General features: G+C 56.5%; 1 protein-coding gene across 1 annotated transcript in view; it reads left to right on the forward strand.

Moving 5' to 3' along the window:
* The first annotated feature begins 431 nt into the window (after positions 1 to 431).
* The window catches only part of ERBB2 (erb-b2 receptor tyrosine kinase 2), a 38048-nt gene continuing 11612 nt past the window's right edge, over positions 432 to 26867 (forward strand). Inside the window, exons 1-13 of the mRNA XM_039516718.1 lie at positions 432 to 1302; positions 17974 to 18125; positions 19684 to 19870; positions 20742 to 20879; positions 21416 to 21484; positions 22194 to 22306; positions 22584 to 22725; positions 23423 to 23539; positions 23803 to 23929; positions 24602 to 24675; positions 25055 to 25145; positions 25578 to 25777; positions 26113 to 26245. Of these exons, the coding sequence (XP_039372652.1) occupies positions 1215 to 1302; positions 17974 to 18125; positions 19684 to 19870; positions 20742 to 20879; positions 21416 to 21484; positions 22194 to 22306; positions 22584 to 22725; positions 23423 to 23539; positions 23803 to 23929; positions 24602 to 24675; positions 25055 to 25145; positions 25578 to 25777; positions 26113 to 26245 (1631 nt within the window). The 5' untranslated portion in view covers positions 432 to 1214. The remainder of the gene's footprint in view (positions 1303 to 17973; positions 18126 to 19683; positions 19871 to 20741; positions 20880 to 21415; positions 21485 to 22193; positions 22307 to 22583; positions 22726 to 23422; positions 23540 to 23802; positions 23930 to 24601; positions 24676 to 25054; positions 25146 to 25577; positions 25778 to 26112; positions 26246 to 26867) is intronic.

Genomic DNA, 26867 nt, shown 5'->3' on the forward strand with positions numbered 1-26867 from the left:
CCAGATAGATTTTTATCCTAGTTCCCTAAATGGCCCCTTGAGGATTGAACTCACAACCCTGGGTTTATCAGGCCAATGCTCAAACCACTGAGCTATTCCACCCCCTCCCCTCATTCAAAATTGCCCTGTTCTGTTCATTCCCTCTGAAGCATCTGAAACTGGCCTCTGTCAGAGACAGGATACTGGGCTAGATGGACCATTGGTCTGAACCGGACTGGCCGTTGTTATGTTCTTTCGCTCATAAACCAAACTCCAGTCACTTTACTTCCAGCTCTGCATAGTCTGACCCTCTCTCTCCTTTCTCACATATCTAGATCAGCAGCAAAATGCTTAACAATGTTCACCTGAAGTAATCGTTAATGATCATTAGTTTTCAGAGTTAAAATACACGCTTGAGGGCAGTTCACGCTATTGTTTCAGGCTGTCCGCAGACTCAGGTACAGATCACTGCGGCTGGGCACTCTGAGCCCAGCACCCTTATAAAGCCAAGCAGGAGGCCAGAATTTTCAGGAGGGTTCTATTAGGGCAGATTTCCAAGGCAGCCGAGCCTCTATTTTGGCACAGAAAGATGTGGTCGGCTATTCAAACGGCACAGCACCCAACCACTCCTGTTGAAAGCCATCTTGAAAATCCAGCTGCTTCTTTAGGCGCCTGGAGAGTGGCATCCTTTTGGAGATTTGTCCCTAACTCCCAGAACCCCTGGGCAGCGGCTGATGTTCACCTCCCAGTTCCCTTGATCTGGAGGGAGTTTCCCTGCTATGGCATGGTTCTTAGAGCAGTTTGCAAGCCTGCCTTCTCCTAGGAGAGATTTTCCAATGTGTACGCCTCAATCAGCCCTTTTTTTTTTTCGCTCTCATCCTTCTTCTTGACATCTCCATTTACTCCGATCAGTCCCAGAGCAGCCCAGGCTGAGACCAAACAAAAGAGGCAAAGAAAACAGTGAAATCAGAAGGACCCTGCAGCAACAGGACAGAGAGAAGTGCTTTCCCAGGAGGCACACAATGGTCTTGGCATGCTACAAGGAGTGAGACTGCCTAGCCACTCCCAAGGGAGTTGGAATCCAGCTCGGGGGCGCGCGGCACGTCCCCGCCTCCCAGAGGAGGAAGTGCTGTGCACGAATAAAGTTGTGGAGCTGGGAGTGCAAAGGAAGGGAAACCCACCCAAACTTTCTGGGAAGCCCCCTCTTTGCAAGAAGCCATGGGCTGCTGTCTGCAATGAAAAAGATGATCCTTCCCAGCAGCTGCTGCTTCTGCATGGGGCTACTTTTAGCCTCTTTCTTGCCAGGCTGTTGGAGCACAGAAGGTGGGTCAGATTTGAAAAAAAGAGAGAGAGAGAGAAAAGCAAGTTTGTGTGGGACGTTAGGAAAGAGAAACTTCAGATCAGGGAGCGAGATCTTAGGATGTGGGCGAAGAAAACTCCAAAGAAGCACACGCAGCCCCGGAAAAGAAAGGGGGGAGGGGGTGCAAACCCAAAAAACTTTGTCTGAAGTTTTGTGTAACTTGCATAAAGAAAGAAACCTGACCTAGTTTAACAATCTTAGTGTCGTTACTCAAAGATCTACCGAGAACGCAGAAATTAATCATTCCACCCAGCAGAATGAGGTGTGAGGGGGAGGGGGGGAGTTTGTTAATTACTTTCGCGATCATGACATTGACTGGGTCCCATGAGTCCTGATTTAGCTGGAGCTTTCAGAGCAGCGCTGCCACTTCACTGGGGAGCGTGTTTCTAGATGTTGTCGTTTTGTGTTGTTTTAGATGGACCTTTCCCAGGGACCATCCAGACGTGACTAGAGAGGCAGAGAACTGCGGTTGCATCAGGAGTGTAGGGAGGGGGAGACTAGGCTGGTTTTTAAAATGGTTTCTTTCATTCCCTGTTCTCGTTGTTGCTGTTACAAGGGAAGAGTGGGTTTAAAAAATAGGATCCATGGAGTTTGCCTAACAGCACAAAAGCGATCACATGCAGACACTGAAGTTGCATGCAGAGATCTGGAGTGAGTTGTGTATCTAAGCATTGCGTTGTAAGGGGACAGAGTTACCCATCTGATTGTTGTGGACAGTGGCTGGATCAGTCTTTACTTACTCTAAGGTGCTGGATGAACACCACAGGCTGAATTTTTCTCTTTATTTGTATTTTGCTCTGCGTGCGAAATCACTTCTGAGGATGAATCTTGAATCCAGTAATAGTTTACCTGGGCAATTATTTCTTGTCTCACTCACAAATTAAATAGTCTGGAAAGGAGTTTATGTTATGAATTTTTGTGATGGGGCTGGTTGAAGTGAATGCTTGTCTGGTGTGTTTCAACATTTACAATGAGGAAATAAGGGAGGCCAAAAAGATTTTAGCCTTTTTGATATATGCAGAAGGCAAGTTGTTTATTGAAAATGTTACCACCTCATCCATCTTGTCTGCAGTTTAGTGTCGAGCTGGTTATTGTATTTGAATACTGTGGGGCTGCAGCTTTATTGATGCAGTTACATTTTGTAGTTTATTGACTGTTGGGCGAGAGGACAGACAGGAAATTCTAGGTGCTGATTCCCAAGGAGTTATCCAGTAGGTCGGATTTAGGTAAATAATCCATAGCACCTTATGCACAAACCCAAATATTTACTAACTAGTAGTGTTTGTTTTCTGATGTCTTAGCTGAGTAAGAGTTGGATCTGCCAATTGGGCAGGTCTACGTTAAATCAATATCTAGGCCCTAGGGTCCCTGTAATTCACTATATTTAGTGAGAAGAGCTCCTGGGTAATGTGGCCCTCAGAGAACAGTATTCTATAAAGGACCTCTGATCCTGAAGTGCTTCAGAGACTTTACATATACAGGAGTAAGGATATATATCACTCACAAGGTGAGATGCAGCCAGTTCTGGGGTGGATCCCATCAGCTGCCTAACAACACAGAGCAATACTATCCAATGGTTTGAGGGAGAAAACGAAGGGGAAAACTCCTTCAGTTGAATCTGCAGGAGTGAAGGGGGATGTAGGGTGGCAGACTGTATTTACTCAGATTGGAATTGGCAAAGACAGCCAGAGTAACGCTCCCTACTCCCAAGGGGAGAAAATCCCACAGGATCTTTAATTACTTTAGTTGCTATCTCAGCCAAAAAACAGCACCAGTGTCCCCCTTACTGCCATGGTGGGACATTGGTTCAGAAAGAGCATCACCTACTGACCTGAGAGCACTGCTTGGGTTTCCTGTGTGTTTCTGTCTGTCCCATATACATTCCATCTAGGTCCAACCCTGCTAAGATGGTGAGATCCAAGCAGCAAGTGGACACTGAATTCTGAATCACTTTTTCCAGTTCACATGCCAATAAGGTGCTTTGTGTTTGTTGGGGATCAGAATATCTGAAAAAAATGTGTGTAAGTGTTCTCCCTAATTTCCCAGGAGAGAGAACCTGTTCCCGGGAATGGGGACATCCTGGCAGGGCCTGAGTTACAATGTTCCAAAATAAATAGTGATAATGCCCCTGACATTGAAAAGAGTCACTGGGGATTTTTCACGTCTATATCCTAGTTTTGGGATGCAGGGCTTTACAGGCGTGCATGCCCCAATCCTGCAAACACAGAAGCCCGTGCACAACTCGACACACATGTGCCTTCCCATTAACTTCAGTGGGATGATTCATGTAGGTCAAGTTACACACATGCTTGAGTGTTTGCAGGACTGGCGCCTGTCGTGATTCGGTCCACTGGGTTAAAGTCACTGTTGGTTACAGTAGAATTACTTTGGGCACTAAGAGAACCTGGATCTGATAACATTTAGGGCACAAGGTCAGGCCCATCTGTTTACACAGTGGGTGATTGCAAGGTTTATGTGCAGCTTATCCTTGGGGTGAGTCTGTGTGTGTGTTGTTTGCAGATGTTTTGCGTGTGATCCTGGAATCAGTGCATCTAAATATCTAACTAAATTAACTATCTCCAACATCCTGGTCAGGCTATGGAGTCGTCCAGGTTTGCAGTGGGAAAAGCCCTGTTAAATCGCATCCTCCCCGGAGGTTCAGGATTGTTCCATGGGTCTATTCTCTGTGCTTTTGCAGTTCTCCAGTTTTAAGCATTTGTAGAGATGGAGCATCCAGACTCTTCCTTAAGATCCAGTTCCACAGCCTAATGGATCCCTCCATTAGGAATCTTTGTCCATAGAGTCATCTCGTCAATTCACTCTCTCCAGACCCTGCTTAGATATTTTTTTTAATATAGATAATAAATAATAGCACCTACAGGCCCCACCTGAGATCAGGACCCCATTGTGCTTGGCGAGGCATAGCCCTAGAGTAAGACACAATCCCTGACCAAAGGGCTGATGCCAAGGATCACAGAGTGTGCTCTGCTTTGTACCCCTCTGCCAGGGGCGGCTCCAGGCCCCAGCATGCCAAGCGCGTGCTTGGGGTGGCATGCCGCAGGGGGCGCTCTGCTGGTCGCCGGGAGGGCGGCAGGCGGCTCCGGTGGACCTCCTGCAGGCGTGCCTGCGGAGGGTCTGCTGGTCCTGTGGCTCCGGTGGACCTCCCGCAGGCCTGCGGGAGGTCCACCGGAGCCGCGGGAATGGCGACCGGCAGAGCGCCCCCCGCGGCATGCCGCCGTGCTTGGGGCGGCGAAATGTCTAGAGCCGCCCCTGCCCTCTGCAGACTTCTAGTGATAGGTCCATTTCATCCTGCACCTGTGCCCCTGGGTGATAGCACCTGCCCCTGTTTCTCCCCGGGGCTCCTTGAGAAGGAGGCTTCTCTCTCAGGAGCTGTGTAACCAGATAATGTTTGCAGCCACACAGTTCAGCCTTTTCAAAACAAAGTATTATTTATTACTCAACAGGAACACAGTAGGGAGACTTGGGTTAAAACAACAAAGGCCGACACGCATGAATCGTACCGACACTTCGTTCTTTCCTTGCAAGGTTTGGACAAGTTGCACTCATCCTAGACACCCCTGCACCTGGCCTGGGAAAGCCAGACAGCCCGCCCAGCATCCTCTCTGTGCATCTCTGTCGGAGATTCCCCTCCTGCTCCTGCTGCCCACTCACCACCCTTCCTCTCTAGCTGGGGGAATTGTAACGGTTTAGCGTCCATTTGATCCTAGGCTTGGGCCTGGGAAAAATAAACCTGCTAGCCGAGCTGGAGACAGGCAGATGGGCATTTCCCAATTAATAACACCCCCATTTCCCCTGTCCCCACCATTGCTCCCTGGAAAACCCTTGGTATTCTTTCTGGAGGTACCTTCTCTCCATCATTGTTCAGTTTCCTGTCTGTTTCCCTTCCTCTGATTTAATGCCAAGCAATCATGGAAGATAATATCAAGCAGGCAAACTGAGGCACACATAATTATTAATAGAAACAATACAGGAATCTCCCATGCTCTCCACAGCGGGTCAACAGAATATAGAGGCTTTCATAGCTAAGTGGCCTGTTTGAATCCAGTCCCAAGTCAGTAGCAGTTACAATCTGATGGCTTTTTCAGTGGCAAATGTGTGATGAGTTTGTGACACCTCAATCCAGTTTGCAGTGGAGAAGTGTTGGCACTAATTGGAACCCTTGTTAGCGGGGATTAAAAGCTAGACTCCCTGCTCCGCTGAAGAATTGTTCCCTCCAGGTCAGGTCTGAGAGTTGTTAGCAGAGTTTGATGCATGTTTGTGTGGGGAGCTCTCCCCGCTGCTGCCCTGCTCTGTGGTTAAACAGAGGCTTTCTGTCTCCCAGGTTTTTAAACAGGTTCTGTGCACACTGAGGCATTTAACAGCAGTATAAACAAGAGGCCCTTAGCCTCCCAGCGAAATGTCCAGTGCTGACTGAATGAATGAGTGAGCCTTTAATGATTGATAATTGACTAACCTTGCTGGACGCCTGGGCTGCCTCACATTCCTATGCAACTTTAACAACCTGCACCCAACCCTCCTTCTTTGGCACCCGGCTCCCTTCAGATTCACTGCCAGGGGCGCAAAGCACAGCTGGGGAGACAGGAGACTGCACCATCCCCCCATCTCCACCACTGCCCTCAGACCAGCCTGGTGAAGCGGGAGATAGCAGAGAAGGAGGGCGGGGAAAGGGACAATCTTCCTGTAATGGATGGATGGATCTCAGCTTGGGACCTGCTCAAGGATGTTGCATCTCAGGCTGTGTAGGTTGGGATGCACTCTCCCTGGAGTGCTCGTTGTAATTTTCCGTCCCCTAGTATGTGGGTGAGATGGGATCACAGTCAGAGCATTGATTCCACCTCCTGAAACAGCAGGATACATCCCCCCCCTCCCCTCAGAGAGCACAGAGCAAGCAGGACAGCACTCAGCACCTTCCTTTTCTAGTTTACACGCTGGCTGGCCAGCCCTGGAGGCCAATGCTTCTTAACCTCTCCCCAGACCGAGGACAGCCCAGAAAACAGCAGGGCGCGCTTTCCACAGCTTCCCTCCCTACACAGCATCCCTGCAACCTGTCTTGTGCCTGACCCCCAGGGAGGGTTTGGTCTCTACCACCTGCTTAGTCCTCTGCGGAGGCTACCAATAAAGGGATCCGCAGGTGCGGAGTGTGATGCTTCTCTGTGCTGTTCGGTTTCTTCAGTCCAGAAGCTGAGACTATCCTAAGAGAGTCACTGAATCTCCCTTAGGAAATTCCTCCCTCCCATAGGCTACTTTGAACAACCCGCCCCTGGTTAACAAATGGCTGTAGAGGCAGGATGGGCCTAGTGGTTAGGGATTTAGGAGACTCGAGTTTAAGTCCCTGCTCTGTCACTGCACCCTGCATGACCCTGGGCAAGTCAGTTAGCCTCTCCATGCCTTAGTTTCCCCATCTGCACAGTGGGGATAAGTACCTTGCCTCATGTGGCTGTGTGAGGATAAATGCAAAGCTTGTGAGGTGTTCAGGTCAGGTTCCTACCAGCAGATAAATAGATTCAAAGGAACATTATACAAATCGTGTGGCTAGGCTAATGATTTATATGGATCCGGACGGAGATAAAAGCTGCCCTGTCTTATTCTTAGGAGCACATGCAACAGCTTTGAAAAGAGAGGCCCAGACACTACCCCACCAGCAGCCCCCCCACAAACCTCAGCTCCCTGAGAGAACTGGGGATAGGAGGATGGGGATAGGAGGATGAGACTTGGAAGCCAAAGCTCATGGATTTTGGAAGCCCGATTCCATTTAATTGTTACTGGGTATCCAAATCCAGCTCTGAGAAACCTCCCCTGTAAAAGGTACTCGTGCTCCTGGGGCCAGGTGTTGTTTGGTAAAAGGCCAGCAGCTCTCACTGAACCCTTGTGAAAATCTGGCCCTGGCTGCAGGCGCTGGGCCCTTCTGGCCTTTGCCCCACCGAAAGCCCCATCTCAGCTGCCACGGTTCATTGTTCTCTGGAATCCTACACCAATCTCTTGATTAGCAGGTGCATTTAGACCTTGAGCTTTGACTGCAGGTGATAGCTTGTTTTCGCTTTCTTGCCATCTATGGGAGATGGGACCCTCCCCCTTGAATGATTCCCCTGGCAGCATGAAGCTTTACGTACTCTGTTCTGCTCTATGCACTGGGCACGCGCTTGGATCTGTTCTGATCAAACGATGGTCCCCAGGACAGTTTGGTTGGGTCCCAGGATCCTCTAGGAAACAACATACACCTTCGAGAGCTCCACCTCCCTCTGCATAGCACCCATGCTGCTCGAAGGGGAGAAGCTTCCAAATCCGAAAGGGATTCCCACATCATGCTGCCCTCCGTGCGCTCAGTTGGGGGGTCAGGAAACTGGGGAACCCCTGTGATGGTGCAGGGCTGAGCCAGGAAGCTCACAAGGATGGATCAGCTCAGCCCCTGGCATTAATTATTCTCTTTCCCTCTTTATCGCCCCAGCCTCTGGGGGATTCCTCTCTGTGCTAGCCTAGCATGAAATACAAATCTGCCCTGGCCCAGCTTGTTCCGAAGGTGACCTTTAAACTCCTGCCACAGCAGGGATCACCCACACTCAGACCTCTCCCAGCCTCCCTGAGTCCCAGCAGCAGCTGTTAAATGTTAACTCAGCTTTCCAGAGCCCTGCCTGCTGGGCCCTGGGAAATGCAGCCAGTGGGGAGGGGCAGGGGCTACTCTGAGTAGTGGGGTGGATAAGAAATGGGTGAGGACAGGAAATGGGGGGGCCCTGCTGGCTTCCCCAGTTAATGGGGCTGGAGATAAATGTATCCACGGATATGTGTTTGGTGCAGTGGTTCCCAGCCTGCCATGCTCTGGCACAGAGCTTGGGCCACTTGCGATGGCGGCAGCCACCCTGGGGAGGGCTAGAGGGACTGAACCGAAGGGGTCGGACACCCTTTGGCTCATCAGAGTCCAGTCAGGTACTGCCCCAGAGCGCTGACAGGACAAGGGGATGTTAGCAGCTGCACTCTGGCAGGCCGGAGGGGATGGCAGCGAAGCCGCGGAGTGAGGAATGGTGCCGGGGGGCTGGCAGGAGGAAGGGGCAGAGGACACAGAGGAAGCTGAGACCAGGCTTAGCACGAGAGAGAGCTGCAGACAATGACATCGAGTTTAGGAGCCCGGGAGCTGGACAGCCCATTGGAGCCCCCCAAGGGGATCCAGGAGACGGCTCCAAACTCAGCCCCCGACTCAGCCCCTTTGTGCCAGGCCAGAACGCCTCCTCGCCTTTTGACATTTAGCACAAACCTTTCCCCGGACAAGGGACAGCTCAGGAGCAGGCTGCGCGTTCACGTCCTGTGACCCAGAGCAGGCGGGAGGCTGCTGGACGCGGCTGGCTTTACGCACGAGGCGTGCCGTTGCTGGGCAGCTGCTTGGCCCCAGGCGAGCTGTCAGTCAGGCCGCATGGGGAGCGATCTGTTTGCTGTCCCAGCCCACAAGCCGAAGGCTGGGGAGGGTTGGTAATTTAGCACTGCGGAGGTGGGGTAGGAACAAGGAGAGTTAGGAGCCTCTCCCTGAAGTAACTGTGTGTCTGTGACAAAGAGAGAGGAGGCAAAACGGCATCTTGCTGAATCTCTGTGCGGATCAGGTTTTTCCAACCTGGCTTTAAAGTCCCCAGGCCTGCAGGCTGCCCAGCCCAGCCCAGGAGAAATCCCTTATCCCTGCTGCTCAGTCACGTAGCCGATGCTGCCCAAGCTTTTCAGGAATCTGACAAATGGAATCCCGGCTCCCGTGATCTGTGGCGCGCAGCCAGTGAGCTTCTGCTGTAGGGTCACCGGGCCAAATGGCAGCATTGCTCTTCGGGGTGCATGACCAGGCCATTTGCTTTTACTGTGAGGGGCTTGTGGGGCACAGAGTGAACCTCAAAGGCTCAGCAACTACTGTCCTGTTTGCAGACCCACTGGTGCAACAGTAGATGTGTGTGTGCGCGGCGGGGGGGATGCTGGGCTAGCTGCAAACCACCCCCCAGGAGACCAAGGGGGACAGATCCTGAGTGAAGACCCTTTGGATAACAGAGGTAGCACAGGGGCAGTGCAGCCCAGGGGTTATTGATTCCCAGCCATCTTGCTTCTGAGGCAGAGTTGTCCCCGTCTCTCGTGGCTGGGAATGGCCCAGGCTGTTTGCTGGCTTGCCTAAGAGGCGCTGTTCATTTGAATCTGCCCTCCGCCCAAGCGCCAGATAAGAGCCCCCCATTCAGCTGGGCCACGCAGGCCTGAGGCCTACCGCCGTCGGTTGCTAGGAGACTGGCTACCGACATCCAGAGAATGCCTGGCCGGGGGGAGTTGACTTTATTACAGGCCCTCACGGGCCATTGTCCCCCGTAGAGACCCCGCTGCGGACTGAATGCTGGGAATGAGATGTCCTTAGCACGCCTGCCTCTTTGGGGGGGCGGGGGAGAGAAGCCGAGGAGGAATGGCGCGGTGGTGCCACCCCCCGCCATTGTGGGGGCCGACGGCGAGGGTTGCCAGTTTTGGTTGGATGTATTCCTGGAGATTTCATCACAACATAATCTTTAATTAAAGATTAATCATTAATTCCTGGAGACTCCAGGTCAACCCTCCCAAGGATATCCAGCAACTCTGCTGCTTCCCCAAGGGGAAACACATGCCCCCCAAAGGAGTTTTCCCTCTGTACTATCCTGATGGGCCACCCACCCAGCTGAGCATAAGGGAAGACCTTTGGTCAGGGCATGGTACAACTCCCCCCCTGTGCCTGATCCACAGAGGATCTGTCTTGCTCAAACGTAGCTCTGGAGGTTCCCCGGGTCAATTGGTGGGGTGTTGGCCAAGATGGCGGCTGTCATAGAAGTGGGACCATATCCTGGATTTGAGCTGAAGTATGGTGGGGGTCCGGCTCAGAGGGAGACCAGTAACACGCATGCACCAGTGGGTTACACCAGCATCTCTATGGGAATTGGGTCTCTCTGCCCCGTGGACCGGATGCGTCTAGGAAAACATCCCACATTCCAGGACTTCAAACGGGACTTGGCTCTGAGTTTCTGGTGCCTTATTGTCTGTGTGTTTGTTGTACGCAGGCCCTGGCTCATCTTTAAGAAGTAAATTGTTCAATATTTATTATCCTCTTGCAGCTATTTTACCCCAGTTTGGTTCTGATCACTTATAAATGTTGGGGCCCAAAATGGACATGGTGAAGAATCTTGGCTTGCCCCCCAGGTGGCACACACGGCCCTGGGCAAGCAGAGTCAGGGTGATGGCCCGTCGAGCCCCCACGCCCTCCTGGGAGGCCTGCGCCGCCCTGGGTGAGCGGACAGCAGGCAGCTCACAGCGTATGGTGACAGCCGCAGCGGTTGCAGGAGGCAGGGCTGGGCGAAGGCTGCGTCAGGGCAGGCGAGGCGGAGGTGTGTCGGGGAGGGGAAGCTTGGCTCCACAACATTGCGTCAGTCCTTTGCCTTTTTAAACACGCCCAACCTGAAAAAGCTGTTCCGTCAAAAACGGCAACAGCCTGGGGGTGACCTGCTGCCACCATCAATCAGGGGAGACAGGGTGAGGCAGAGCCTTGGCCGTACAGCCCTGCGAGGAGTCTGTGGTAGCAACGGGAGCCTCAGGTGGGAGCACTTGTGTCCCTGAGCTACCAGCTCCTGTGTTTCTGTCCCAATCCAGGGATTAACATTGTCTAGAAATCGCCCTGCTCTAACTCAACCCCAAGGTATGGGCTGGAGGCAGGAATTGCAGGGGCCAGTTTTCTGCCCTGTGCTATGCAGGAAGTCAGAGTAGACAATCAGGATGGGCCCTTCTGGTTTTAAACTCTGTGAATCTGCCCAAACCAAGGGGGCACCAAGGCCTCTGGTATCCTACGACCACAGCTCAGCAGAAGGCATGAAGAGCCCCAGCATAGAGACTTATCTCCAGGTCAACTGTTTCCTCACGGATGCAACAGCCACCCTCCTGGCTGACACAATGGGGACTGAACTGGAAACCGCCAGCCCTAAAAGCAGGAGTTGCTACAGTAGAGCTAAAGATTCATAGCTGTCTAGGGGGTGGTTGTAACAACTCACGTCACATCACTCAGAACTCCCGCAGGCACGAGTTGCTTGGGCAGAAGCTGGGGTACAAGGGTCTCCCCTGTTCCCAGAGCGTCCCAGCAGGGAAAGCCACAGGTGGGGTTTCAGGGAGGGATAAACAGACACACCTCTGTTTCTCTCCCTAAATGATCGACTGAATAGCTTAAAATATTGGCCTCCATGCGCAGCACGCCTTGAACCTGGGTCCGGAGCTGACCCCTTCCTGGGCTGCAGCCCTGTCTGGTGAGGGGAATGTTTTCTCTCCGGATAAATGCTAACAAGGGGGTAACTAGTAATTGCAGTGGTGTGTGAACGCTAGACAGCCTGTTGGCCTTCATATCTTCCCCCCATCGAGCCCAAGAACCGGACTGACTCGCTGCTACCGACGCTGCTCAGCACAGGGGGTGCAGAGAGAGAGATGCTGGGGCGAGCACATTAACGGCCTACGGGCTGTTTGCTGACCCCAGTGCAATGAGTTTGTTGGGTCTCAGCTGAGTTCCTATTGTGCAAACATCCACCTCACACAAAACCCACCATCCTGTTTGGGATTAATTGGCCTATGGCCTCTGTTACCGGAGCGCCTCACAGTCTTTTAATGCATTTGTCCTCATGCCCCCGTGAGGCAAGGCCGTGCTATTATGCCCATTTTATAGATGGGGAAACGGAGGCAAGGAGAGGCTAAGCGACTTGCCCATGGTGAGATAGGAAATCGAGGCCTGGTCTCCTGAGGCCCAGACTAGAATCCTAACCCCAGCATCAAGTTTCCCCTCATTTCATACAGTGGTGATAGAGATTGTCCCCAACGCCCTTCGTCTTCCAACTCCCCTCCCCCAATGATCAGCGCAACCTCAGCTGGGGATGTCGGGCAACCGGGTGGGTGTGTATTAAAAGCTGATGCGTGTGCTCAGTGACCCGAACCAGAACTCAGAACCCTTTGGGGTCTGAGCCTTATGGTTTGGGCCCATCTGCTATTGCCATTCCTCGGAGAAGCCACTGTTCCTAGTTTTGTTTGTCCGGGGTGGGCTCTGACCAGCAGCTCTCTTAACAGTTGAGTCTTTTATTATCACCCCACTTGGACTCTAGGAGAAAATCCCGCATCCCTCTAGCTCCCCCGGCCCCCTCACTGCACACTTAACGCCAGCCACTGACACAGGGATTTGAGAGCCACCTGTAACATCCGAGCGAGCCACGGGAGTGAGTGTTTCTATGATGAGGGACTCTGGGTGTCCCTCTCTGGATGTGATTAGAAATGGAGCCCTTGCGTGCCCCTCCGGTCCAGTGGCTTCCTCCGGAACTGCCTGGGTTTTTTAAGCCAGCGTCTGCTGGCTGGGCTTGGGTTACAAAACCCATGTCTCTGATTTCATGAGCTGCAGTTGGACAGAACTTGGGTTTAACTGCTTCAGTGCCTGGCGTGTGTGGGGGGGCGTGGGAGTTAAGAGGGATTTGTGCAAAAATAATGTACCTCTGATACTGCACCGGGCACAGCCATATCCCGGGCACGACTGCCCCTCCAGCGCTGTGTGCTGCCATGCCACATCCGCCAATGGCCCTCCATGCACAGCTTCCTCTCCAGTGCCGCAGCAGGCCTGCCTAGGGGAAACCATGCTCCTCCATAGCTTCCCTTGCACCCCATCAAAGTGCAGCTGTTGCAATGGAGCACTGGCTATTTAGCAGAACTCTGGCAGCAAGGGGGTTAAAGTTACGTTGGCCGCTGCGTGTCTGCATTCACCCAGGTATCTGTATGCGTGTTGGAAAGAGAGGGGCTATAGGAACCATTCTACTGCCAACCTCCTCCCTCGTGGACCAGGTTTGGAAGTCCGTCTTCATCTGAGAATGAGGATGACGGACAGGCGGATGGTGGGGGAGAGGGAGACAGCTTCTCGAGAAGTCCTGATAAATGCTTCAAAGTTTGGATACTTCTCCAAACTCTCCAGGCTTGTGTCTGCAAAATCCAGGTGGAGACTAGGGTAGGACAGATTCTGCATCGGTTTTGGTTCCTATCCGGCGACACTCTCCGGCCTCCCAGTATTTCAATGGCACGAGCCTGGAAACAGGTGGAGAGTGAACACAACGGTCTCCCAAAGCGTTTCAACTTCCGTGGGAAGTTGGGGGTTCGGTTTGAGTCTGAGGCCACGCTTCAGTGCGCCCCCCTCTTGATTATCCAACTCCAACGAGCCATCAGCATGGCTGTAAGGATTGTTTACCAGGAGCCTTGCAGAGTCAATTTCCCGCCAAGGAGGCTTATCTGATCAAATGCCAGAGCACCAGTGGCAGCGATCCCAGCCGCCTTTTCTCCCTGCCGGATGGCTGATCATGGCATTGCTTTCCCTGGGTGTCTGTCTGCAGGGAGGGACCCTGGGAGGGAAGTACATGCAGCGCAAGGTGCTCTTCCTTTCTGCCGGCCAATCAGAAAAATGAGGTCTTAGATCACCTGCCCTAAGATGTGTTTTATTAGTGGTGTTTCCTTTGTTGGGTGCGCACTGGGGATCCAATAGGGGCAATGCTATAGGGGGATGTTGGGTGAGGCAGCCAGTGCCAGCCTGAGAGTTCTCTTCCCACTGGCACGTGATCAGGTTTGTAGATGCAGCAGCCTTGACTGGTGTTTGTTCTGCCCATGCCAGCGCATCTTATGCTGGTGGGTGTAACCCATGCCCACGCGGTGTGATGCTCTGTCTCCCTCTAGTGGTGGCTGGGCAGGCAGACGCTCAAGCTAAGATCCGGAGGTCCCTCATCTGATCCCCGCAGCCGACAAACCACCAACGGGGATTGTGTTACATAGAACTGCAGCTCCCTGAACAAGTGTGAACAATAGGCCAGGACCTGTGAGCCAGAGGCTTGGAATTGGAGTCTGTATCCAGATCCCAGTTTCTCCCATGTTTGAGCTTTGGTAATAGAGAGAGGAGCTAGTTAGTTAGTTAGGATCTGAAACCCCTGCCCCCAAAGTGGGGCACCTTGTATTGGCAGGGTGTGGGGGCGCTGCTTAGTTCCATCTTTAGACTGTGAGCTCTCTGGGGAAGGGACTTTGCAGCACCTCGCACGATAGGGCCCTGATCTCGGCTGAGGCGTTACCGCAATACATGTACCAGTCTCTTTGTTGAACCCCAAGCTGGTTTTGATGGTCTTGTTCTGATTCTGACTGAACCTTCTGCAGTAAGGGAAACTCACAGGGCTGATAAGTGTGTTCCTGGGCAAACAAGAGGTTTGCACAAACACCTGTGAGTCCAGACTCCTCGTTTGACTGGGATCGCACAGTGCACCAATCGCAGAGTCGTGAGTAGAACCAGGGAATCCTGTACAAAGGTTCCTGACACTGACCGGACTCCGCTGTAAGCTAATCTGAGTCCACTCATCATGCAAGCCCTGTAAAGCCAGAATCACGTGTTGGTTTTCCAACGACCTCCAGCCGTCCAGTGCTCCGCAGCAGCACTTTATCCTGGTTTGAAGTGTAGATCTGAACAGGGAACAAAGTTGAGGTGCAGGGTTCCTATCCTGGGCTCTTCTGGAGCCTGTTTCACCCCAAAAGACTTAGCTTCCAAACCAGCTAACCTTGGAGGTGTAGTGCCGTAGGAGTAACAATCTCCAGTCCCTTCCGACATTCCGCTCAGCGCAACACCCACGAGGGCTGGATAGTCGGGCCTGTTTGGAATAGCCAGCTTGTTTATCACCCTCTCTCTTTCCTTTCTCCCCCCTCCCTTCTGGGGGGCTCTTCTAGGGAGCACAGGATAGGAACTTCCTTGGAATTGGAAGGCGGTTTGCTAAGGCTTTTTAGTTTGAACGCGTGCACGCCCTTGGTCTCCAGAGCAGCAGGTGTGACCAAGCCAGGAGGTGGAGATGCTGCGTGGGTTTGTGTTATTGTGTGTTTCTTCTCTCACTGGGCTGATTTTCTAGCCCAGCTCCACCCCAGCCCCGCTACAGAGGAGGCAGCAAAGCTGAGAGCTTTGAAGCCAGCGTAACTGGGTTACGTAATGCCCGGGGCCCTTGGAAACCTGGCTGGCATCCAGCCCGCAGCGGTTCGGGGTGCCCACCCCATGCTGGCTTTGTGAATCAGGACTGTTTTGTTTGGGGCAGCCGGGATTTTAGGAAACATGGCGCAGGGGTGCTGAGCTGATGCCAATCCAGGGGTACGTGCACCTGTCCCTTGGCTGCGATTGAGGGATAGTAATAATGTGGTGCAACCCATCCTAACCACCGCGTACCATCCTAGGGAAGTAAAGCGGGGGCACCCCATGGCATATAAACAGGGCGCATGACAGGAGCCGGGGATTGGATACTCTGGGGTCAGAGGGGAAGGATCTAAAGCAAGTGGTTCCCTGTGCCCCTGGGAGGAGCCATGGAGGCCCATCAAATGCTCTGTCCTTAGTTACCCTCAGCGGAGCTAAGGGCTCATGCCCACCAGTGATTCAAGCAGCAACATGGAAACATTCCCCCCAGAAACTGGGGGGCGGGGGGGGGGAACAACCCCTCTCCCCGCCCCAGCCTGGGAAAGTGAAACTGACTCATCTGGCTGGGCATCCCCAGCAGGGCCAGGAACGAAAGAGCAGGGCCAGCGGACAAGCAGCGTGGCTGGGGAACGGGAACGCTCCAGTCTGACGCGCCTGGGAGGCTGTTCGGCCCAGTGTGGTCTGGGGTGAAAGGGCAGGGAATGAGCCGGGACTCCTGGGAAGGGCGGGGTGTTGGTGGACTCGGAGGCCGGCTTTCTGGCTCTGAAGGGCGTGTGATCTCGTTGCTAAAGCACAGGAGTGGGACCCAGGGCTCCTGAGTTTCTGTTCTCCAGCTGACTGGGCGACTTGGGGCGAGTGCCGAATTTCTCCCTCTGTGAAGTGGGGCGGACGGGACTCCCCTGCCCAGGGAGGGAGGAGAGTCACTCAGCCTTCGTGACCGGCAGGAAAGACGCTTTGTGGGCATCCGGATAAAACTCTCCTTGCTGGAGTTCCACGTTGACAGCTTCTGTCTAATATTAATTGACAGGAGCCTTTTGTTAGCTGATCACAATGGTGGGGGTGAGAGGTCCTGACACACAGAAGCCATCAATCCATTTGGCCTCCCACCGGGGCCTCCCCCACTCACGAGGAGCTTTTATCTGAGGCAGTGAGGGGGCTGAGAATGGGGGCTGGGACCAAACAAATTGCTCATTTACAGGGCTGTGGCTAAACCCCATTGTTCTGCCTTGTGGTGGGGAGAAGTCATACAGGAAGCCCATAGGAAGCTGTTGAAAGCCCTCCCGAGATAAATGGATGTTACTTTAGTCCATGGCATTTCCTGTGGAAAGTGACACTTCCTAAACACGTCCGGTGTCCAGCCCGTGTGGGGAGTGAGTCCGTGACCCGGAGGGTATTAACGCCGGCCTCACTACGCTTCCAGAAGTTGGGGGCGGGGGGCTTCCAGTCACAGGAAATCCTGAACTGTCCCCAGAGCTGAGGGGGTTTAACCTTGGCTTGGATACTGAGGCTTAATAGCCAACCGGGTGGGCGTCTCTCCCTCTCTGTTGGATTTCCAGAGCTCAGCAGGCACCGCGCACGGCTGTGCGGCGCTCCTCACAATCCTCCTGCAACTTCCAACCTGCTTTGCATCCGCTCCCACCACTTCAAGATAAAAATAAACCCAGCACTTCGCCCGGATGCTCCATTGCACCGATTCCCATCAGACCCTTCCTCTCTGTCTGGCACAAGTCCTGGCACAAGCAACCGTTTCTTGACTCTCTGCTTTAAACCCAGCTTGACCCTGGCAAACGCCAGCGAAAGGATTTTTTTTGTGGGGAGGGGGGTGCTTGTAAATTCCGTTTTTGTAATCTCTCCCTCAGGGTTTCTGCCAGGCTTTAGACAGCTGCTGCCTGATTTACAACCACTCAGCAGTGGTTGGGTGTATGGGCAACCTTTGAAATGGTTAACGGGAACCTGCCTACAGATGGGCAGCTTCTGACCAAAGGGGGCTTCAGGAGGCTGTGTTTAAAAACACCACTCCGGGCGCTTTTATCTGCTGAGACCTGAGTTCAGGGCCCTGCGTTTTCCTTGCAGCCGCTGATGCGTAATAATCCCCTGTGGGTCTCTTCTGTGTATTTACGGGAGCATCTAGGGGGCGTAGTTGATTAGGGCTGAAGTGGCAGGTGCTGCACCCCCATGTGCTAACAGAATCCCAGCCCCAGGAATTTACCATCAAACTAGACCAGCCGGGAAGGCGTGTTCCTCCCATTTTACAGGTGGGGAACTGAGGCCCAGAGGCACACAATGGCTGGGCTTTCTACAGAGCTCAGCAAGCCCTTTAGAAAACCTGCCGTAAATGGCAACTAAGCTCTACGGCAAATCTGGCCCCACAGGCGTGAGAACTAGGGGTCAGGCCCCCCTTCCTCTCTCTTGCCCTGCAGAAGGGCCAAGCACCTGCCAGCTCTCCAGTGCCAGCTCTGTGCCCTGGGGGAAATGCCTGCGGGTGGGGGCTGGGCCCCGTTTAGCTGAACGCCCACAGCTGGGGTGGAGCAGCCTTCGGCGAAACGGTGCCGAGTGTCTCTCCGAATGGCATCCGTCGTCTCTGCCCCTGTCCAGAGCTCTGACCATCAGCCCTGCCCAGCCTCACCGGCTTTTCCTTTCCACCCCCCTGCAGTCTGCACAGGCACTGACATGAAACTGCGGCGTCCCTCCAGCCCAGAAAACCACTACGCCACCCTCAGCCGCCTCTACCAGGACTGCCAGGTGGTGCAGGGCAACCTGGAGATCACCTACCTGGGGCCAGACGCCGACATGTCCTTCCTCAAGGTGAGTGACTCGCTGGGGATGGGGGGAGCCTTGACCCTGAGCTCAGCATCCTCCCTTCACCCCTCCTGCCGTGGGACGCTCGCTAACACAGCGGCCCCTGCTGTCAGGTCATGGCACTGCAGGGCCCCTGCCTCTCCCGCCCCCAGCTGATCATCTCTTTGGCCTTGCGATGGCCTGTTTCTGTCCACGTCTCACCCCAGCCCGTCCTCAGGGCTCATTCCTTAGCCCCACCCTGGGCTGGCCAGGCCTTGTCTTGGGGCTGGTCGGGGAACCCTCCGCTCTGGGTTCTGGCCCATGGATCACTTGCTACCTCCAAGCCCTGTGCTGCTTCCTAGTAGCCTGTGGCTAGTAGAGCCCTTCCTCTAGTTCCTTCCTAGGTCCTTCCATCTCATTGCTCCTCTGAACGCCAACCCAGAGGGCTTCCGGGGCCCACCGCAGAGAATAATTGCATCCTGGCCCTTCCCAGAGAGCCAGCACCCCCCGACTCCTCTCCCGGGCTGAGTTCTCGCTCTCTGTGCAGCCCGCCCTGACCCTATCACAGCTGGGGTCACTCCGGGTAACGAAGCCAGCAGATCAGGCTCAGCTGGGGGATAGCTGCTTCTCACAGGCAAGGCTGAGCCCGGCTCTCCTTAGAGGGCAGCCAGCCTGGGATCTCTCTAAGGATACACTGGGGTCTGTCCCTGCAGGGGATAACATACAGTAGCAACCACCTTCAGGTGGGCATTGACCGCTGGTCCGTCAGCCCTAAATGCAACATCCTTTATGGCTGGAGCTAAAGGAGTAACTCCCCTCGCCAGCGGCTGTAGTAGATTCTTATCTGGGTGACACGGGCCCCGCACTCGCCTGCCTGTAAGGAACCACAGGGCAGCATCTTGACAAGTCTCCTCAGCCAGCGGGAGCTGTTCCAGCTCAGCTCATGAAGCCTTTGCCTGGGGACCCGGGTTCTGTTCCTGCTGCTGCCAGTTTCCCAGGGGTGAGGGTACCCCTTGTCCCCTGTTTATTGAGGGTGGAGCACACGCTCCTGCCTGAGGGGTCTGGAGAGCGGGGAGCACCTGCCGAGGCGCTGGGCTCACTCTCGGCTCTTTCCTCCTCTGGTTAAAAGACCAGGCATTCTCAATGGGCTGGTCCTGGCAGGGTCTGGGGATCCAGAAAGAACAAGGGGGGGGCTACGAACTGCAATCCTCGTGTCTGGAGGCATCTTTCCAGCCCAGCCCAGCCCAGAAGCAGGGGGCTGAGAGGCTTGTCTGCCTCAGGGGAGGTTAGATCTCTGGCTCTCCCCACAGAAAGTCGTCTCCATCTTCCCGGTGCTTGCTGCGTTTCCCTGGGCACTCTGACCCCATGAAAGTGCCTGAGCCTGAAGTGCTCCTGGCTCTGCCAAGGTTGGTCTGTGATCATGGGCAGAGACATGGGGGTTGCCCTTTAGCTCAGGCAGTAGCAGCTCCTGTGCTTCGCTCCAGGGCTCATAGGTTCTGCTCCCGCTGACGGCCCCGCCCAGGGGCTATTGCCTCAGCCTGACGGGTGCCCAGCCTCCCCCTGACCCTGCTCTCTGCCCATCTAGGATATCAAGGAGGTCCAGGGCTACGTGCTGATTGCACAGAACCAAGTGAGCCGCGTGCAGCTGGAGAGCCTGCGCATCATCCGGGGCACCCAGCTCTACGAGGAGAAATACGCGCTGGCCGTTCTCGCCAATTCCGACCCCACCGGGACGGTGGGGCTGCAGGAGCTGGGCATGAGGCATCTGACAGGTGGGGAGGCTGGCCCCTGAGCCAATTGGGGGGCCCAGGCTCATCCCAGCGAGCACTCAGAATTAGGGGGGATGCACCAGGGACCTCTTTAGAAGAGCTGATTGTCACTGAACCACTGTGCCAGAGCAAAGCAGTGGCCTCTCTAGTGCAATATCTCTACCTTGTTGGACCGGTGATCCCCGTAGCCTGGTATCCAGGCCTCCATGCTGTGCCCGACCAGACCCGTACTCCATGTGGTCTGGTATCCCCCTTGCTGCACCGGATCAGACCCCTGCTCCATGTGGTCTGGCATCCCCCTTGCTGCACCGGATCAGACCTCTGCTCCATGTGGTCTGGTATCCCCCCCGCTGCACCGGATCAGACTAGTGCCTGGTGATCCTGACCTCCCTGCCACACCAGTTCAGACCCGTAGGCCCAACCAGTCACACATCTCCCTTTCTCTGAGCATGGCCAGTGCCGGATGCACAAGGCTCCTAGCGATGCAGTAGCCCAGCACTGGGGTTGGTGGGGGGAGATCCTTCCTGGCCCCCCTGAGAGCTGACTGGTGCCCTGGAGTATGAGGCTCGACAGCCCTCGCCGGCTGTGCTGCTGCAGATGCAGCTGTCAAGGTCAAAGGCCTTTCTGAGCATCCCTCAGCGCTTTGCCTGGCTAATGTCATTTCAAATAAGCTTGCGGCCCCCTCGACTGGGGGCTGGATTCCCCCGCCGCCAGGAGAACGTCACGTGGCTGGGTCATGTGGGAGCACCGGGGATGGCCGGGCTGGGTCACCTGCTGGCCCGTGTCGCCCAGTCTCCCTCGGTGGCCACGCGGGTGGGAGGCCTGTAGCTGTCCCTGCTGCTCTGCTCACTGTCCTGTCCTCCCCCCGCTGCAGAGATCCTGAAGGGCGGGGTGCACATCGAGGGCAACCCCCAGCTGTGTTTCCAGGAGACGATCCTGTGGGGCGACATCTTCCACAAGCACAACGACCTGGCCCTGCACCAGCAGATCAACAGCAGCAGGGAGAGGACATGTACGTGCCCCGGTGGGGTCCCTCCACGTGCGACTCGGCCCCCAGAGAGGGAGGGATCGTCCGCCTCCTTGGCGGGGGCGACAAGATGCCCGGCGTGTCGGACCTGGCCTGTCCCATCTAGTGCTGAGTTCGTGGGGCTCCGGCTCTGGAGAGGAGATGTGGGACTGTCCTGTGCCAGATGCCAGGGGTGGGGCCTGGTCCAAGGGGCGGAGCCTCTACACCCTTCAGGAACCGAGCCTGGCACACCCCAGTAGGCTGGTTTATGACTCCCCCAGGCTTGACACTCAGCCACTCACAGCTGAGCCTCCCCCACCTGCCCCACAGTCCTTTGCTCCAGACTGGCCTGTCCCAGGGGGACGTTGGCGCCTCAAGCCGGCGGCTAGTCATGGAGCGAGGATCCTGCACCCCAGCTGGCTGCTCGATGAGCCTGGGGAGGGGGTTGCCATGCCTGGCGGAGGGGGGCGAGGCAGAAGCATGCTGCATCTTTCTCCCGGGGCATCCTCTAACGCCCTCGGTCTCCTCTCCATCCCGTCCAGGTGCTGACTGCCGACGCTTCTGTTCCCAAGGGCATTGCTGGGGGGAAGGGCCGCAGTACTGCCAGACACGTGAGCACCGGGCACAGGGGGAGAGGCCGTGCTGGACTCAGGTCTCCGCCCATGGCCTGCAGGGGCACACGGGGGCTAGCTCGCCGTCCATGCAAATAGGGCACAGACCCTGCAAAGCCTGGCTGGGCTGGGGGCACCGGGCCAAGCAGGGCCGGCTTTATGACCCGCAGGGCCCGATTGGAATACTCGGCGGCGGTCCGGGGCTTCGGCGGCACTTCACCGGCGGGGGGGTCTGCTCCAGGTCTTCCACAGCACCGAAGGATCCCCTGCCTCCAAAATGCTGCTGAAGACCCCCGGAGTGGGGCCCCCACCACCGAAATGCTGCCAAAGACCCCCGGAGCGGGGCCTCCTTAGGTGCAGGACCCGATTCCGGGGAATCGGGGGAATCGGCGTAAAGCCGGCCCTGGTGCCAAGGTCCCGGCTGTGTCGCCGGCCACGAGCGAGGGGTGGGGCCGGTGCCAGGGGAGGATGGCAGAGGTGTGGCTGGGCGGTTGGTGGAGATGCATGTTGGGGAAACGCAGGCTGTGGCTGGGGGGTGGGGAAAGGAGGCACAGACACTGGAGTGGGGTGGGATGAGGGGGAAATGGATCCATTGAACAGGGGAGATTTCAGGATGCGCAGAGCCCCCCAGATGCCAAGAGCCTGTCACACGGCCACAGCCAAACATCCAGGTCCTCATGGTTCCTCCCCACTTCTCTATCTGCCCCAGTGACCCAAAGCATCTGCGACGGGTGCCCCAGGTGCAAGGGCACGAAGCCCACGGACTGCTGCCACGAGCAGTGTGCGGCGGGCTGCACTGGGCCCAAGCACTCGGACTGCCTGGTGAGTGCCAGCCCCCGCCCTAGCGCCATCCGGGGGTGTGAGCGTGGCCGGGGGTTAGCACAGTGGATGGTGCGGGGGGGTGGCAGGTGTGGGCATGAGGGGGTAGGCGCGGTGGGGGTGGCTGGAGCAGTGGATTGGCGCAGAGAGACTCGCGGGGGGGATGGAATGGGGAGGTTGGTTGGAGCTGGTGGAGTTGGCATAGAGGGGGTTAGGGACTGGTGCGGGGTGGGTGTCCCAGCTGCTCACGCTCTGGGCTGGCTGGCTCCCCCCCCCCCAGGCCTGCCTGCACGTCAACCGCAGCGGGATCTGCGAGCTGCACTGCCCACCCCTTTTTATCTACAACTCGGACATCTTCCAGTCGGTGCCCAACCGGGACGGGCGCTACACCTTCGGAGCCAGCTGCGTCAGGAAGTGCCCCTGTAAGCACCCCTTCCTCCGAGGGGATCCCGGGGGGTGGGCTGTGTGGGGTGCCCCACTTCCCGCCAGCTGCATATGCTGGACTTTGGCCATGCACCCTAGCCCCGTGGAGAGACCCCCCCCAGGGCTCCATTTGCAAAGTGCCCCCTGCTGGCAGGGCAGGACGGTGGGAGGGGCTTCTACTGACGTTTGCCTGGCGCTTCCCAAAGTCGGGTCTGGCTCCCGGAGCTCCAAAGCCCATAGCCCTCCCCCGCTCCAAACCCCCCCACAACACACAATGCAATTCCCGCTAACGGGGCAGCCACATTGCAAACAAAGCCCTTCGTGTTGGAATGCAGCAGCCAAGGGGTTAATGGGGCTTTGCCCTTAGCTGCAGGAGGTGGGGGTGGGACCATTTCCCTTCCCCCCACCCAGGGTCAGAGTCTGGGATCCAAGCTTGCTGACCAAAGTGAAGTCCCCAGATCGGACCCGGGCTCTGTGTGAGCTGGGCAGACTGTAGCCTTTGGGTGCCTCCCGCTCCTCGGTGCCATTTATCCCCCCGGTGAATAGAGACCGAGCCCCAGAGGGGTGAAGGGATTTGCCCAAGGTCCCACAGGCAGTCGGTGGCAGAGCAGGGAATTGATGGAAAGTCTCCTGAGTCACAGGCTAATGCCCTAACCACGGGGCCATCTTTCCTCTCCATGTCTCCCCCTCCCACAGACAATTATCTGGCCACGGAGGTGGGCTCCTGCACGCTGGTGTGTCCCCAGGGCAGCCAGGAGGTGAGCACGGCCAGCGTGCAGAAGTGTGAGAAGTGCAGCAAGCCCTGCCCGGAAGGTAACGTTCCCCCATCCCCTGCGCCCCGCCCTGGGGAGCCCCTCTCCCGGAGGGACCAGGGGAGGCACATCCAGCAGTTTAGGAACGTGGGATTCCCTGGATTTGAGGAGAGGGAGCCGCGTGAAGGTCTGGGGGGCTGAAAGGGTGTCTCCGTTCTGAGGCGCGATGGGTGGAATGGAAGCACATGGGTGGTCAGCGCAGGGTTATTCCACACCAGGGTTCCCTCCCAGCCCCTCTCAGCCCCCTGCCCTGCTCTCTCCTAGGCTGCTACGGGCTGGGCGTGGATTTCTTGAAGGGCGTCCGAGCCGTCAACTCCTCCAACATCCAGCACTTTGCCCACTGCACCAAGATCTTTGGCAGCCTGGCCTTCCTGCCCGAGACCTTCACGGGGTGAGTAGCGGTGCCAGGTGCCCCCATCTCCACTGCCTGTTGTCCAGCCCAGGCAAGCTCAGCACAGCTCCTGCTGGCTTGCCCCAGGGGAGCTACTGGCCCTGTGGGTAGGAGGGGCCCAGTTCTGGCCTCAGATGTCCTGGGTGAAGGAGGTGCGTGTGTGGCATGTCGGAGCACTGTGTGGGGGCACCAGGAACTGGCTAACTCCTGCTCAGCTGTCTGGCCACCAGGGGAGTCCCTTCTCCAAAGCCCAAGCCCTTAATGCATGAGCCAAAGGGGAATCACCATTAGCAGTGTAGGGCCTATGCCACACAGTTGAATGGTTCTGATTCTATCCAGGAGGGGGCAGCAGTGCACACCCCAGCCAGTCCATTACAGTCCTGTCTAGATCAGGCCTTTTTGGAAACTGAAACCTCCCTGGGGCCTTAGTCTTGCAGGCCCGAGGCGAGTGTGCACGTGAGTGGGTCACGGGGCGTGAAGCGGGGGCTCCCCCCCGGAGCATCCATTTACTCTTCCAAAATCCAGCTGGGCCTCGCAGAGATTGTAGCCCATCAGGCCGGGTAGCACCTGCGACTGCGTGGCCGCAGGGCAGCCACCGCCTCCTGTGTCCGTGGTCCCAAGGGCTTACGCCTCTAAGGATCCCCCTCCCCAACCATGCTCCTTCTCAAACAGGGATCCCGCCACCAACACTGCACCCTTGAAGCCAGAGCAGCTCAAGAGCTTCGGGAGCCTGGAGGAGCTGACAGGTGGGTGAGGGACTGCTTGGCGCTCGGGCTCACTCATCCACGTCTCCGGCCGGTGCCCACCGAGAGCGTGATGCAGCCTCCATCTGTGATGTGCAAACGACTCCTGTTTCCATTTCACTCGCTTGCAAAGTCGCTGAACGGGGCTCAGCAGTGACGCCACCCCAGGGGCCTCCTAGCAGTGGGGCCTTGGCTAAAGGTCACACGCTCCTGCCCTAGAAATTTAAGCCACTTTGCTTAGCGTGGGGGGGTGCCCACAGGAGGCAGGCCTGGGCCCTGCACCTGTCAGTCACCGAGGAGTTTGGGAAACCGACCCACCACCAGCTGGTGGGAGGCCGCTGCTCGCATGAGTAAGGACACACCTTCCTGCTCCATTTCACAGGCTTCTTATACATCGAGTCCTGGCCAGAGACCTTCCCAGACCTGAGCATCTTCCAGAACCTCCGGATCATCCGAGGCCGAGTGCTTCACAAGTGAGCAGGCAGGGACATGGGGTGGGGAGGAACAGGCCCTAGGACGGGGTCCGGAGAACGGATGGGCCTCGCAAGCCTTGTTAAAGCAGTTGGGGATGTGCCCAGTTCTCTTGGTCACTGGAGGGGGTGTGGTACTAGCCAGTCCTCCGATCCTCCCCAAGAGCAGTGGTGATGGGGCCTTTCAGGGTGGAAGCCTAGAGATGAACCCAGTGGCTGGGATTTGCCAGATGTGGAATGAGCTTGGTGTATCTCAGCACAGATGCCAGCTCACAAAAGCCACCCTCACGGTTTGTGGTTCAGAGGGAGCATGTGGGAGGGTGTGACCCAGATCCAGAGCCCCTCAGAGTGTGGGGCTGGCAGGGACTCTCTAACTCCTGCTTCATTGTCCTTCCCCTCCTGGCTCACCCCGTGCCTGTCGACGTCTCTCTGCAGCGGTGCCTACTCCCTGACGCTGCAGAACCTGTCCATCGTCTCGCTGGGCCTGCGCTCCCTGCAGGAGATCAGCAGCGGGATGGTGCTGGTCCACCAGAACCCCAACCTCTGCTTCCTCCAGAAGGTGCCCTGGGAAGCCATCTTCAGGAACCGGCGCCAGACGCTGTTCCAGACTGACAACAAGCCTGTGGAGCAGTGTGGTAAGGGGTGGGGGCCTCTGCCAGGGCTCTGTCCGGCTCTCTACCCCACCCAGGGACTCCTCCTATGCCCAACTCACCTGGGCTTTGAGTGGCACTGCCATGTTAGCTGGGTGCCAATGGGTGCTCTCTGCTGGCTGGTGCACAGCCCTGCAGTGCCACGTAGTACCATGTGTCCCTGGCTGTCACGCTGACACCAAATGCCACGCTGACATCCATGGCTGGCCTGTGCCCAGTGGAGTCTGCGTTCCCCCGGGAAAGGCCACTGGCCTGGCTGCCCCAGGGGACGGCGGGGACAGACTGGGCTCCAAGTGCTAACTGTGGCATCCTCCCCTCAGAGAACGAGGGGCTGGTGTGCTTCCACCTCTGTGCCAAGGGGCAGTGCTGGGGGCCGGGCCCGACGCAGTGCGTGGCCTGCGAGCAGTTCCTGCGCGGGCAGGAGTGTGTGGAGTCCTGCAACGTTCTGGACGGGTAAGCGGGGGTCTGAGCGGCTGGGCTCACTGCGTGTCTGTGCCCGGCAAGCCTCCGGGGGGGGGGAACCGGGTGAGAAGGGGGAGGCTTTGGCACTGTGGCTGGATGCGATGGGGGCAGAGGATGCCACCAAGTCCCTGGGCCATCGGCCCAGCCGTGGCAAGGCCCCTTCTCCTTTGGCACTGAGAGCGCGGCCCTGCCTGGGTTTGGGGTGTCTCCAAGGGACCTGGAGGATAGAATGCAGGGGAGGAAACTCCCTGGGTATCTCCCCTAGGGAGGATCTTGCTGATCAGGGTGCAGCAGGGTGGGAGATGGGGTGCTGGAGCTGCTGCTCAGCGGCCTGTGCCTGGTGGGAGCAGGGGGCAGGTTAGGAGCCATCCCCAACCTGCTCCCCCTCCCCATCACACCCTCCCTCCGGATCGTGCAGGGTCCTGAGTGGCTGCCCGGTCCTTTACCAATGCAGGGAACAACCCTGCTGGGCACTGCCCCGATCCCAGCCCTGCCCACGATGCAGCGCCCTGGGGGCCGCTGGGAAGGAGGCAGGCCAGCTCTGGCATGGCTGGGAGAGCGGGCAGAGCCTCCCACATGAGGCACCGCATTCCAGCCCTGAGTTTAGGGATCT

The sequence above is a fragment of the Mauremys reevesii genome, linkage group 27 (genome assembly GCF_016161935.1).
Source record: "Mauremys reevesii isolate NIE-2019 linkage group 27, ASM1616193v1, whole genome shotgun sequence".
NCBI classification, from domain to species: Eukaryota; Metazoa; Chordata; order Testudines; family Geoemydidae; genus Mauremys; species Mauremys reevesii.